The sequence below is a fragment of the Coccomyxa subellipsoidea genome, assembly GCF_000258705.1.
Source record: "Coccomyxa subellipsoidea C-169, whole genome shotgun sequence".
NCBI lineage: Eukaryota > Viridiplantae > Chlorophyta > Trebouxiophyceae > Coccomyxaceae > Coccomyxa > Coccomyxa subellipsoidea.
In genome coordinates, this window is record NW_005178038.1 from 313,440 (window position 1) to 325,344 (window position 11,905).

An 11,905-nucleotide genomic window follows, 5' to 3' on the forward strand; every position below is an offset into this window, starting at 1 on the left:
ATTCTTATTGAATATTCAACACTCCACATGTGCATGCAAACGCATCCCACATCCAACGCAAACAAACACCATGCAAGGGACTTCGCACCGCATGCTTTGCAATGCAGCTTTAGCAATTTCAAATCTGTACATACTTTGCATGCGTAGTCTTGACAGCTAATGCACGTCACCCTTTCCCCATAAGCAGAAAACCATACAAACTTTTCGCCAGGAGATTGGAAAAAATCATCCATGAGGAAAATCCAGCCCTGCTTGCAGCTTGGCAGACCACCCAGAAAATAAAGTTATCCCACAATTTATGAGAGATGCAATTTTTGGGCACTGCCCTGCATGGGCAGCCCATTCAGGGCAGGTTGGGCTGGGCAGTCGTGCGAATGTAGCCCTTTCCTGACGGCAGCGAGGCCTTCTCAAATCCCTTGGGGAACTGCGCGCAATCGCACACCAGACCCCTCAGCCCCAGGCGCATGACATTCACACACACAGATACACACGCAGCCGACAAACTGCTTGTACGAAGCGACCATCAATTTGATTGCAGCACGCATGCACATGTGCATCACACGAGGCCTTGTTGCTCTGCAGAACCACCAGATTGATACCTCCAAAGTACTCTCACTTAATACAAGAGCTTTCGCGGGAATCGACTTCAGAAATGATGAAGCGGCCTCCCTTCAAACGCAGGATCTATAAGATGCCTGCACATCTGTAGCTTCCTTGAAGCTGCCGGCTGTGGCATGCACAGCCTGATCAGGCTTACTATCTCACTTGTCCTGAGAGGTTACGCTGCCCCGGCATGCATGCATGGCTTCATCAGCCGCACCTTATTCATTTACTTATTAATACTCTTACTCACGGGGAGAGGGAACGATGCAGACCTTGGCGGTGGCCTGCTCGTCGGAGAGCGTGGGCACGACCATGACCTTGTTGCCGTGGGTCCAATTGACGGGCGTCGCCACCGAGTGATTCGCCGTCAGCTGCAGCGAATCGATCACGCGCAGGATCTGCACATCAACCATGTGTAGTTTCAGATGCCAACCCGGCAAGGCTGCAGAATTTAAAAAGTGGATCTGCATAGAGCAAGACTGTTCCCACAGCCGTACATGCTGGGAATTCGTGTTCTCTAAATGCAAGTCTTCAAGTACTGCATATTCTGTCTTTCACCCAAAAATACTTAATCGGCTAAGCTGAAGAATTGGGCACGTCGGCCATAATGTAGGTTTGCATGGCCGGGCCAAGCAATGGTGCATGGCAATAGCGAGCAGACACGAGACACGCCAGAATTGCACAGGTAACAGACAACCCTGTTGAGATAAACCATAATAAAGAAGGTGGGCCTCATGCCGGAACATTACGAGCATTGTTGCCATCATTCTGACTCCAAATTGTGATCATTCTGCATTCAGCAAGGCCCTGTCACACCTGATGCTGCAAATAAAGCAGAGCAGCACCCCAAACCATATGAGCATTCCAAGGAATTAGCCAACTGACCACATTTTGGATTGACAAGATCACCCTATCACATCCATGCATCACACCCTGTGGTAAATAATATCAAAGCAAACTAGTAAACAGTAATAGTAACTCAGTAAAGTAGCTAATAAGTGGTAAGTAGTACTAGTAAATCAGTGAGTAATGATGGGGGCGCACCTCGGAGAAGTTACGGCCGGTGGTGGCGGGGTAGAGGATGGACAGCTTCAGGCGCTTGTCGGGGCCCACGATGAAAACGGCGCGCGCCGTCAGAGGGATGCCGGCCTTGTCCTTCTCATCGGGGTCAAGCATCCCATACCTGTGTGTTACCAGCCACTTGTGACAATACACCTACATGTAAGTCAAAGTCTGGGAGTAGCTTGGACTCTGCCCGGCCCCTCTTTTGGCAGAAGCTCCAGCAGAAGCTCTCGGCAGAAGCATCTGCCTTGACAGGCTGGAGGTAAAGTTTGCTGTCCTGCCCAATCGCTGCAAGAGCTTGGTGGGAAGAAGTACTTGATGTCAAGCACTCCCCGCAGCCCTTTTCTAGCCGATCTTTCAACGGGGCGCTTCATTACACAAGATGATATGCCACGGACACGGCTATGGCTATATCGTCCACATAAAGAGGGCGTTAATGGGTTGGTTTCTCAGTGAGGGGTGCGGTCCATGATATAATGTGCAGAACAGGTCAATTGTCCTAAAAGGATATAGGGACTCCCTTCTCCTCTTGCATGTCTTTCAAGCAGGAGGTATTTCATGGCACTCGGCAGGTCAAGCCAACACACTTCTTTTCATAAATACAGTTTTGTGGTACGTGCCGGGCAATACCTGCCTAGTTCCTTGTAGGTTATCCTGCAGGCTCACTTCTATGGTTGCTATCACAACGAATAACTGACCCAGCTGCTAAAGAACTGGCATGAGGCAGGCTTAGGTTGTGGGTATACTCACAGTGTGGCGATGTCCCTGTTGGGGTCGGCGATTATGGGGTAGTTGACAATGCTGTTTGGGGTGTATGCCTCGATGTCCTTGATCCACCTGCGCAGAGCCATTAGTCAGTTACATTACATACTCATTTGTCGTCCTTGGGCTCCGCGTGAGCCTTTCAATTATTCAGGTTATGAAATGATTACACCCAATTTAGAGACCGCCAGAGAAGTGGGGACAACGTCCTTATGGCCTGCCAGAATTGAGCTTCAAAAGGAGGGCTGGGGAGCTCGCCCACGACGCTTCTACAGATACCATTATAGAGATTAAGAATTCAGGATGAAGTCCCCACGTGCAGATCACTCTAGTTGCATCCATGTGCTTGTGCTGCAGCTCATGCTGCCAAAACAGGTCGATTTGATAAGTTGGGCAGTTCCCCTGTGGTCACAGGAGCTGAAGAATTTACGTAGATGTCACTGACAAGTGCGAAGGAGTATGCATGGGCTCACCCCTTGTGGGATGCCACATCATTGCAGCTTAGCGCCAGCAGCTTCACGCCACGTTTTTCAAACTCTCCTTGGAGCTTGCCAACCTCACCTACAGATATTAGTTGGGTTCAGCTGGAAAGGCAGAAGAAGGATGTCCAACCTTGACAATGAACTCCTACCTGCCATTTCTTTGCAGGACGATGTCCCTCAATGGCACTCTTCTTGCATGAACTTGGGACCCTAAAGAATTCACAGGCAGTTCATCACTGAATAACAAGCCACAGTCTCAAGCCACAGTCCTTAGCCTTCTTCCAGAAAGGCTCACATGAACAAGATCTAAGATTCCACAGGATCCAAACTTCCTTCCAAATGGGATTGATATCCGTCTTTACAATTTTCAGTTCCTCAGTAGATCACTCGACCAATTCAGCAAGGCACATGGAAGCATGAGGATGAAGGCGTCATCACCCAGCTCGGTGGTGCAAACAGGCGTGTAGTCCGCAGGGTGGCTGAAAAGGATGGCCCATGATCCATCGATGTACTCGTGGAACTTGATGCGTCCTGCAATAGCAGCGTGGTCAGCGCTTTGCGACTTGCCGAGGTCAGAAAGGGTCATGGAGGGAGTGGGGTCTTACCCGAGCTGGTATCCGCCTCGAAATCGGGCACGATCTCCGTCAGTAAGACCATGGCGACTCTGTCTTTGAGTAATCTGTCTTTCTGGGCACTGCAGCGGTCCTTGGCCTGGATTTTAGCGGATCATCGGTGCACGTGTTCCTGGTGTGCAGGCACAAGGTCTGTGTATTCACATCAATTCCCTCAAGAGCGAGATCTCTCTAGAGGTCAAGGGGTTCGGTGAAGCCCTCGCGCAGGGTGCCGAATAGTCCTTTCGCGATGAACAATTCTATTCGACAGGTCTACTCCCACGCAACTACATGCTTACAAGAAGTGCTGCATCGACTAGATCAGTGAAGAATTGTTGCAGCACTTTCGGAGTGGTTCCGGCTAGGCATCGTAGCAAGCACACTCAAAAGAGGAACCGCGCCCCTCCTTGCATTCGTGAGTTTCATCATAATCATTGCAGCAATCATGTTACTATGTCTCACATGTGGTGCACTGTCTACCTCTGTTGCTGCTCTGATTACCAAGGCAATATATATTTTGACCAAGGAGCAGGTGACACGTACAGTGATCTGGGTGTTTGCGAGGGCTAGGGTCTGTCAATTTGGAGAATGCTGGTGTCATATTGTACCCCAACGTCATATATCGATTTCGTAAGGGTCTTTGCTGCGTGATAGCTTGCTTCAAGGATTGTGTTTAGAGAATATTGTGTACTTCACCAATGCTTGGCAGAGGGCGACTAGGCAAGGTGCACATCAGTGCTGTCAGGTTTATATACTCTGTCGCTTGAATATTCATAATTCGCAGGTCAAACAGATGGACGACATCAGGAAATGGTTGGCAGAGAACAAGCTTAGGGCTGTGGGTAAGCAGAGCTTCCTAGTTCTGTGAGCATCCTGTGCACATGCAACTTACAAGATCAGAGGAATTGCAATTGTTTCTATAAATCAGATCGGCCCATATATTGTCAGAATCCCGCTAACACAATTGCTATGACAGGTCTCTTTTGGGTCACATCTGTGGGTGGATCCCTGGCGTACCAGCTGACACGCCCCATCCCTACGAGCCTGGCAATCATCCACTCCCGAGTGTATGCTCAGGCGCTCACTTTGGCGGCCCTGGGAATGGCGGGCCTTGTCGATGTCTATGAGCACCGACACAAGACCAACGAGGTTTGATATCCTGCTCCTTACAATGCCAATATCAGCAATCGATGATGCTGCATGGCAGCCACGCTGCTATCCCTGTGTGTGCTGTGTGTGATCTCCTACAAGTGTGGATCGCACCCTTATACAGTGCTTTGGCACAAAGCTCGGTACTGCTTCTGGCAGTCCTCTCCTGCCAGCAGTTGTTTTCAGTGGTCATCCAGGCTTCATTTTTCCCTTTTGTGGGGCCTTGGTGAGCCAGTGCAGCAACATCTGGCGGGTGTTGATTTTCTGCGTCATATTGCATGGTTGCTGCAGCAAGATTGAGGAAATAGATGAGATCCATAGATCCTCTTAAGAGGCAGTCTCATTCTCGATTGACAAATGCTGTGCTCCTTCGCAGGAGCTGGACAAGTACAATGAGAAGCTGTCACAGCTGGAGGAAAGGGTGCACAATGCGATGGCCAGCGGCAAGAACAGGGACGACATGAAGAAACTGGAGACCCGGCTCGCGAACGTGCACGGCAGCGGCGGCGGTCAGGGACAGCTCAAGGAGCTGGAGAAGCAGGTGCAAGAAGCCACCCAGTAAGTGCGCGGGCATGCAAGCACCTGCCCGCAGGATTCCCTTTGCGGCGTGCCCTGTGCAGCGCACCGCTGGATTTGGGGTGCTCAGTAGAAGAACATTCGTTCTTTTCATTGCCTCTAGTTGGAACTATAAGGAGCTCCAGGTCTTCTTTGATTGTCGATTAAATGTATTGGCCAGCTTAGGCATTGCTGGTGCCAGAAGGTATCTGGTCTCACACGATTTTGCCTAGTCGTGCAAAGTGTCTCATTGGGGTCAGATGGGCAGCTCAAAGACGCATACTGCAGCTCAGGCAGGCTTTAAGCTAAGAATTATGGAGGTGCATGCAGCTGTCAGGCCTCCAGCATACATTTCGGCGTGTGTCTGAGATGAAGCGCCTCCCACAGTGCTTTCGTTGTAGGTCATCCTGGGTGCTGAGCATGCGCACGACGTGAGTCTTTTACTAAATGGTCGCGTACGCAGATAGAGTGGATTGTACGACCTCAGGTCTGATGGGAATGGCACCATTACCCATGCACAGTACAGCGTTCTTCCGGTATCATACGGATCACTGGGCAAATGTACATGTCTTGTAATTGAGGCTCTATGGACTGTAGTCTACAGTCACTTCCGGAACCAGATGCTGGCAATGCCGTGCCGCGCCGCGCGGCGGCCGCGGCTGGACATCTGGAGATTCTGTACAAGCCAATCTTTGTTCATTGGCTTGTACAAACCCGGAAAGCAGTTGGATTGTTTGGGACACCGAGACTTGGAGTGGTAGTCGTGATCAGGGTGATGCAAAAAAGTGACTGGCAGATTCTCCTCAAGGGCACAGCTGATTCAGCGGAGCAAATCCCATGCGGGGCCGAAGCTGACGGCGGTCCCTCTCGAATCCCCTATCTGCTCGGCTGCAGGTTGCACCTCACGCCTCCCGTGTGTCCTTCTCTTCCCTGGCCGAGTCAGGGAGCAGGCTATCGTAAGTCGCTCTCCTGAACGCAATCTGATGCCCCCCTGATCGTGGGAAGGACCAGCGAGGCTCGTGTAGGCCGCAATTCAAACCGCGTTATAGTATGGATCTGCGTCATGAATGTTATTTGACATCATGACTGCTCCATATCGCACCAAGTGAGCATCTTTGTAAGTGTATGTTGCCTACGAGGCCTAGCACACGTTGGAGCGTGCAGCTGTGAAGGTGGTCATGAACCATTTGGTGTCAAGGTGTGGGCAGTGAAAACGTGGGGGTAGCCGCACAGAACGTGTATCTTGACCTTCGGATCTTTATATTTATTATTTCTCTGTGGACATCCTGGCACAAGTCTGCCGCAGCTAGCCGGCAAGTCCAGGTTTTCTTCCTGCCTTCAAGACTTTCCTCATTGTGTGCAAGCGATGTCTACCGTGACTCTGACCAACAGACGTTGCTTTAAAAGAAATAATTTTCGCACGTGATACAGAAAGAGTCACCTTTGACGTGCAGATTGTCCTGGGCTGTGCTTCCGTGGCTACAATGCTTCAACCTTCAATGCGCTTGACCTTGCTTCGTGGTGACAGGGAGGCTGTAGGCAGCGGCTAGCGCCGACGTTGCAAATATTGGGAAATCGGTCGATCCCCCACGCGCCATGACGGCCCTGGCACTGAAGCCAGATGAGCAGATGGAGCGATTCAAGACCTATGTGCGCTCCCTGAACGAGCAGTTTGCGCGCTGGGTGGTGCAGCAGTGGGAGACCAAGAGCGATAAGTTCTGGAGCCATGGCATGGTGGACTATCTGCGCCATGCTGTCATCATCAAGCGAGACCACCCAGATGCTGCAGCCTTGCTTGGTGCGCGCGCTGCAGCACCTCTTTTGTTAGGGTTTTGCAACGTGTACAAAATATTGGTGCTCTTATTCTAAAGATAGCTTGACAGGTTTAGTGCGGTTACAGCGAAAGCTTGACATATGTGATATTAGAAAATCTGCAAATTTTGCCATGTGGATGTGCAGACCAGAATGGCAAGAGCGAGAACCCGGAACGAAAGCACGAGGCGCAGCTCACCATACTGCCCCTGCAGCACTCCAAGGCATGTACACTCTCCTCATGCGATCCAACCAGCGCCAGTAATCCAATCACAAATGGATGTGGACATGAGCCTGAGTCAGCCTGGAAAGGCCCAACACTTTCCAGCAAAAGAGCCGCTTTAGCCGCATCTTATACCTTTATGCATTTCCACCCCCATTTCCTCAGCCCACGCCAGGGAATATATGAGCAGCAGTCGCGCACAGACCCTCGCGGCTGCTGTACTGTCACATCCAATGCGATGATGTTATTCTGGTCAAGAGGCGATGGCTGATGTTGCATGCGTGAATGCGCAGACGGTGCACTTTGTGCGCCACGGAGAGGGGTTCCACAACATTGGCATTGTGAACCTGGACGCGCATCTCACAGAGGCGGGCTGGAGGCAGGCCGAGGCGCTGAACAAGCACGTCGCGGGGCTGAAGCCAGCGCTCGACATCCAGGCACGCCCTGACAGATACAATATTGTTCAGCAGTTGTTCTCGTCCTGTAACTCCCTGCAACCTTTCTTTCGGCAGGGCAGTCAGCCTGGCTCCAAAATCTGCAAGTTATTGCAGCCTGCCACGGCACTTTACACCATGGGACAAGTGCTAAGAAGTATTTCTGTGCTCTTTGGGGATTCCAATCTGCGGAACTACTCTTGCACATTTTCACATATCAGTACCAGCGCTGATCGGACGCTGTGATCAGCGCTGACATATGCGAGGAGGTGCTGATGTCATCGCTGGCATGTGCGCGCAGGTGGTGATCGTGTCGCCGCTGATCCGCGCGCTGGAGACGGCGGCCGGCGCGTTTGGCGCGGGCCCCTTCAAGGGCTCGGGCCGGCCGCTGATGCTGGCGCAGAGCGGCGAGCCGGACGAGTGCGCGGCGCACTGCGCGGTCGCCTGCCCAGAGGGCATCCCCTTCATTGCCTTTGAGGGCTGCCGCGAGCGTCTCGGTGCGTGCCACCATTTCTTTGGTCCCTCTGGAGCCGTGTTTTTTGTCATTCTGTGGTTCCTATGAGCAATCAGGGGGCGTGTGTTAAGTAGTCACATGGGATGCACTTCAACGTCGTGTTCCTGTGCATCTGGCATGGCTCAAAGTCGTGCTTTGCATGAATCACCTCAAATGCTTGCTGCGGCATGCGTGGGGCTCTTGCTCTACAAAGAACGGGCACTTACAACATCCAGAGGTGTCCCAGGAATGAATCGTTCCAAGATTTGGTGGTGGGTGCTAGCACGCAAGGACCGTGCCATAGCAGGATTGCTGTAACGAGCACAACGTCGCTCAGACAAGCACCAGTGCATTCCGCTGAGTAACCTTCTGGCCTGCAGGCTCGGCGGTGTGCGACAAGCGGCGGGACATCGCGTTTGCGGAGGAGCAGTTTCCGGGGATCGACTTTTCGCACATCGAGCGCGGCGCGGACGTTGTGTACGACCAGCACAAGGTGGAGAGCGAGCACGCCGTCATGGAGCGGGGGGCCCGCTTCCTGCAGTGGCTCATGGCCAGGTGCGAGGGGGTAAACCCGTTAGTCGTCATTGCAGACTGCTCCCTAGACTACAGGCTACGGACCACAGAGGGACCGGCAACATGAGCTTGGCAATGGCCTGATGGAGACCTTCTGCAAATCAGAACCTAGAATCATATGATGCACGGTTTCAGGCGCTGAGGTCTGCCCATTTATAGCGACATTTGTTTATCTGGGTCCACGGGCGCATCTGCACCAGGGCATGTCCGAAAGGACCATGGTCATCTCTTGCCATCCAGCAACTTACCTGGGCTTCCAGACAGCAGTACGACGCTTGTTAGCCTGCAAAGATGGCCTATATGGAGGATTGTGTAGTATGGCCTGGCGATGCAAATATACCTGTTGTTTCGCGCAGGCCGGAGTCGCGCATCGCGGTGGTGAGCCACTGTGGGTTCATCTTCCTGACGCTGAGTGCGTTTGGGCACGAGTGCGCGCACAGCGTGCAGGAGGAGATGCACCGCGGATTCGACAACTGCGAGATGCGTTCCATGATCATCACCGACGCGGCCGGCGGCGGCCGCTTCAACAACTCCTGGTTCCCCGGCGGCCGCGAGTGCCTTAGGAAATGACACGCCACCGTCGAGCGCATGCCCTGGCAGCTTTATAGAAGCTCCTTCCAGCCCTTGTCAGGAGACCGTCAGTCGCCGTGGTGCCCAGCGCCGGAACTGATCCTGCGCGTGTGCGCAAAGCAGGCTCCTGGAAGCTGTGATCAGCACTCCTCGGCAATTTAAAACGGGGCCCGGCAAGGTGCCTCCAAGTCGCGTGCGTGCCGATCAGCTTCTTCATGGAGGCTGCGTCTAAATATTCTCGGTAATCCGGCAGCCGCTGCGGAGGCCAGCAGCGCCAAAACTCTTCAGCGGGCGTGCCGGTGTGCTGCGGCTTCCGGAAGCTGCTGTCGGACCTGGTTGGGAAGCTGGAAGAGGCCGGGGGGATCGGGAGGGCTGTGGATGCCGTCTGCACACACGGCGGCTTCCGCGCAGCTGCTGGGAAGTTGAGGCTGGAGAGGTGCAAGCTGGTGTGGATTGCTCCCGGCCCCTGTGCAGCAGCAGAGGATGACAGGGTGTGCGCCTGGTATATAAGGCGGGTCTTGCATTGCTGGAGCTGCTCAGTACCTCTGCCACAGAGGCTGTATCGGCCAACAGAGGCCTCGAGGGGACATGTGAGGGCGCGGATCTTTCAGCCGTGCACAACATTGCATGGCAGCGGAGAGCAATGTCCGTACAAACTGCCCTGCAGTGTTGAGCGAGAATGGCTGCATGCCAGGGAGTTCATGTGCTGGCAAGTGCCCACCAAAGATGTCAGGAGGAAAGTCTTTCTTGGGATTGGGGGTCTGACAAGGGTCTCTGTGGCATGTACCCATGACCGCAGGGACATTGAAACAACAACAACTCGATAAGCACGGCAATTGAAGGCCAAGTCCATTCTCTGTTTCCTTGGTTCAAAAATTGCAGCAGAAGTGGAAGCTCAGAGCGGCATTGCCAAACAGTGTGCAATGAAATGAGGCTGGAGAGTGTTGAAGCAGCTGTTGAGATGGCTGAGCACCCTCTGGGTCTGTAACCTGTCGCCATGTATTACCGCCATTCATTGTACTGAGAACAAATGCGAGCGCGTCCAAGAAAAACGGCAGATGTGTATTGTTTATCGTGCTCGAGAATTCTTTTGTGGGTGTGCCATGCCCGCTGGTTGAAGCTGGTGTGATCTGTGATGATGCGACCCAGCAGAGAGGTGGTGCAATTGCCTGCAATCCGCTCTCCCGCTGTAGGGATGTGAGGCGTCGAGTGTAACAATAACTTTAGAATATCAGTTTGGGGTCTTGCTGCATGTTACATCTATCATCTGGGTGCAAGCACCCCCAAACAATGAACACGTGCATTTCTTGCACTGTAGCAATCCACAGTGCCTCTCACTTTTGCATCTTAGATGTCAACTTCTCATCTAACATTATTCGCAGTGCTGACAGCTGGCAAATAAACTTCCCAGAAGCAAGGAGATATAAGGCTCCACCTCCAGATCAGAAGGGCCACTGCCCTTCTTCATGTACCTCAGACCCAGGAGGTATTGACCACCAAAGGTGTGAGTCGGTAAGTCTCCTTGCCAGTGCACAGATCTCCACATAGGAAAATCTGAGTAGAGCAAAGGCAATGTGGTGCTGAGACCACACGGCCCTGCCTGTCAAGTGATGCTGTTTCTGATATGTACACATGCACTTCAGAGTTCACCAGACTGTTCATCTTGCCAGGTTCAAGGAAACAAAATACTCTGATCCAGGTTGTTCAGACCAAAATTCAGCCAGATGACTTCCAATGAACGCCCATGGTCATCTTGTCTTTCGTTGCTGAGATGTGGTTGACTGCCCTGCAGATTTCTGCTCAAGTGGCTGAGGGGATTTTGGCAGCCACTTGAGTGGATGCCGGTTGAACCAGGGCCAGTCTGGCACGCAGGCCACCATCGCCACCGCCACGCCGCTCCCATAAACCTGCGAAGCGATAGTAAGTCTTTGTGCTATCTGCAGTTATTGCCAGATCAGGCAGCCGTCGAGGTGCCAGTGCAGGGGGCTTGCCTTCATCATCAGCGCGAAGCTGCCCTGCACCCATCCCAGCGCGAATGCCACCGCCCCAGCGATGCATATGATGTATAGACAGAGCTGCTCTGCCAATTTCTGCCCCTGGAAGTCCATGATGGTACTGATCGAGCACTCAGCCGAAACTGAAGACCTGAGGTGGAACTTATGCGCGCACTAGAAGGCCGCTATCGTCCGATGGCGTTCCTGTCAACTGCCAATACAGACAAACCTAGGATTCTGACATTTGTCCATGCACGAGGAGAGGCCCTGCGAAGACGACGTTCAGATGAGAGGCAGATTGCCTGCGACTGATTTTGGGTTTCTTGGGAGATTAGCGGGATAAATATTCGAGTGAGGAGGCGGTGATCGATTATTTAGAGCCACTGATGATCTGAACCTTGGACACCCTGCAGGTCTATACCTCTAACCGCTGGTGCTTGTACGACACATTCATTAGAACCAGGAAGAGGGGCGAGTTGGCTCGCTAAACGGTGACTGCGCACAGATGGGGGTGCACCCAAAGCTATTATCGTCTTCTCAATGCGTGAAGGCGCTGACAACCCCCCGTGGTGCCCGCATCGG

The 11,905-nt window shown here is 52.7% G+C and overlaps 4 protein-coding genes across 4 annotated transcripts; 2 read left to right on the forward strand and 2 right to left on the reverse strand.

Annotated features, from left to right (window-relative positions):
• Positions 1-343: 343 nt before the first annotated feature.
• COCSUDRAFT_35922 (thioredoxin-like protein) lies at positions 344-3,566 on the reverse strand (the record flags this gene model as incomplete). The annotated part of the gene is made up of 7 exons (XM_005648923.1): positions 344-424; positions 876-1,001; positions 1,648-1,786; positions 2,416-2,502; positions 2,901-2,988; positions 3,348-3,440; positions 3,515-3,566. 7 exons carry the CDS (start codon positions 3,564-3,566, stop codon positions 344-346), a joined length of 666 nt encoding a protein of 221 aa, XP_005648980.1.
• Positions 3,567-3,802: 236 nt separating this feature from the next.
• Positions 3,803-5,814, forward strand: COCSUDRAFT_52960 (hypothetical protein). The gene is made up of 4 exons (XM_005648924.1): positions 3,803-3,935; positions 4,305-4,362; positions 4,497-4,669; positions 5,046-5,814. Exons 2-4 carry the CDS (start codon positions 4,314-4,316, stop codon positions 5,229-5,231), a joined length of 408 nt encoding a protein of 135 aa, XP_005648981.1. The 5' UTR covers positions 3,803-3,935; positions 4,305-4,313; the 3' UTR covers positions 5,232-5,814.
• A 329-nt stretch (positions 5,815-6,143) lies between these two features.
• On the forward strand, positions 6,144-11,451 carry COCSUDRAFT_65357 (phosphoglycerate mutase-like protein). Its single transcript, XM_005648925.1, has 10 exons — positions 6,144-6,547; positions 6,753-7,022; positions 7,184-7,297; positions 7,518-7,720; positions 7,995-8,190; positions 8,567-8,741; positions 9,116-9,313; positions 9,583-9,820; positions 11,184-11,236; positions 11,321-11,451. The coding sequence occupies exons 2-9, from the start codon at positions 6,821-6,823 to the stop codon at positions 11,232-11,234; spliced, it is 1,377 nt and encodes a 458-aa protein (XP_005648982.1). The 5' UTR covers positions 6,144-6,547; positions 6,753-6,820; the 3' UTR covers positions 11,235-11,236; positions 11,321-11,451.
• COCSUDRAFT_83646 (hypothetical protein) lies at positions 11,078-11,437 on the reverse strand (the record flags this gene model as incomplete). The annotated part of the gene is made up of 2 exons (XM_005649441.1): positions 11,078-11,236; positions 11,321-11,437. The coding sequence occupies 2 exons, from the start codon at positions 11,435-11,437 to the stop codon at positions 11,078-11,080; spliced, it is 276 nt and encodes a 91-aa protein (XP_005649498.1).
• Positions 11,452-11,905: the final 454 nt, after the last annotated feature.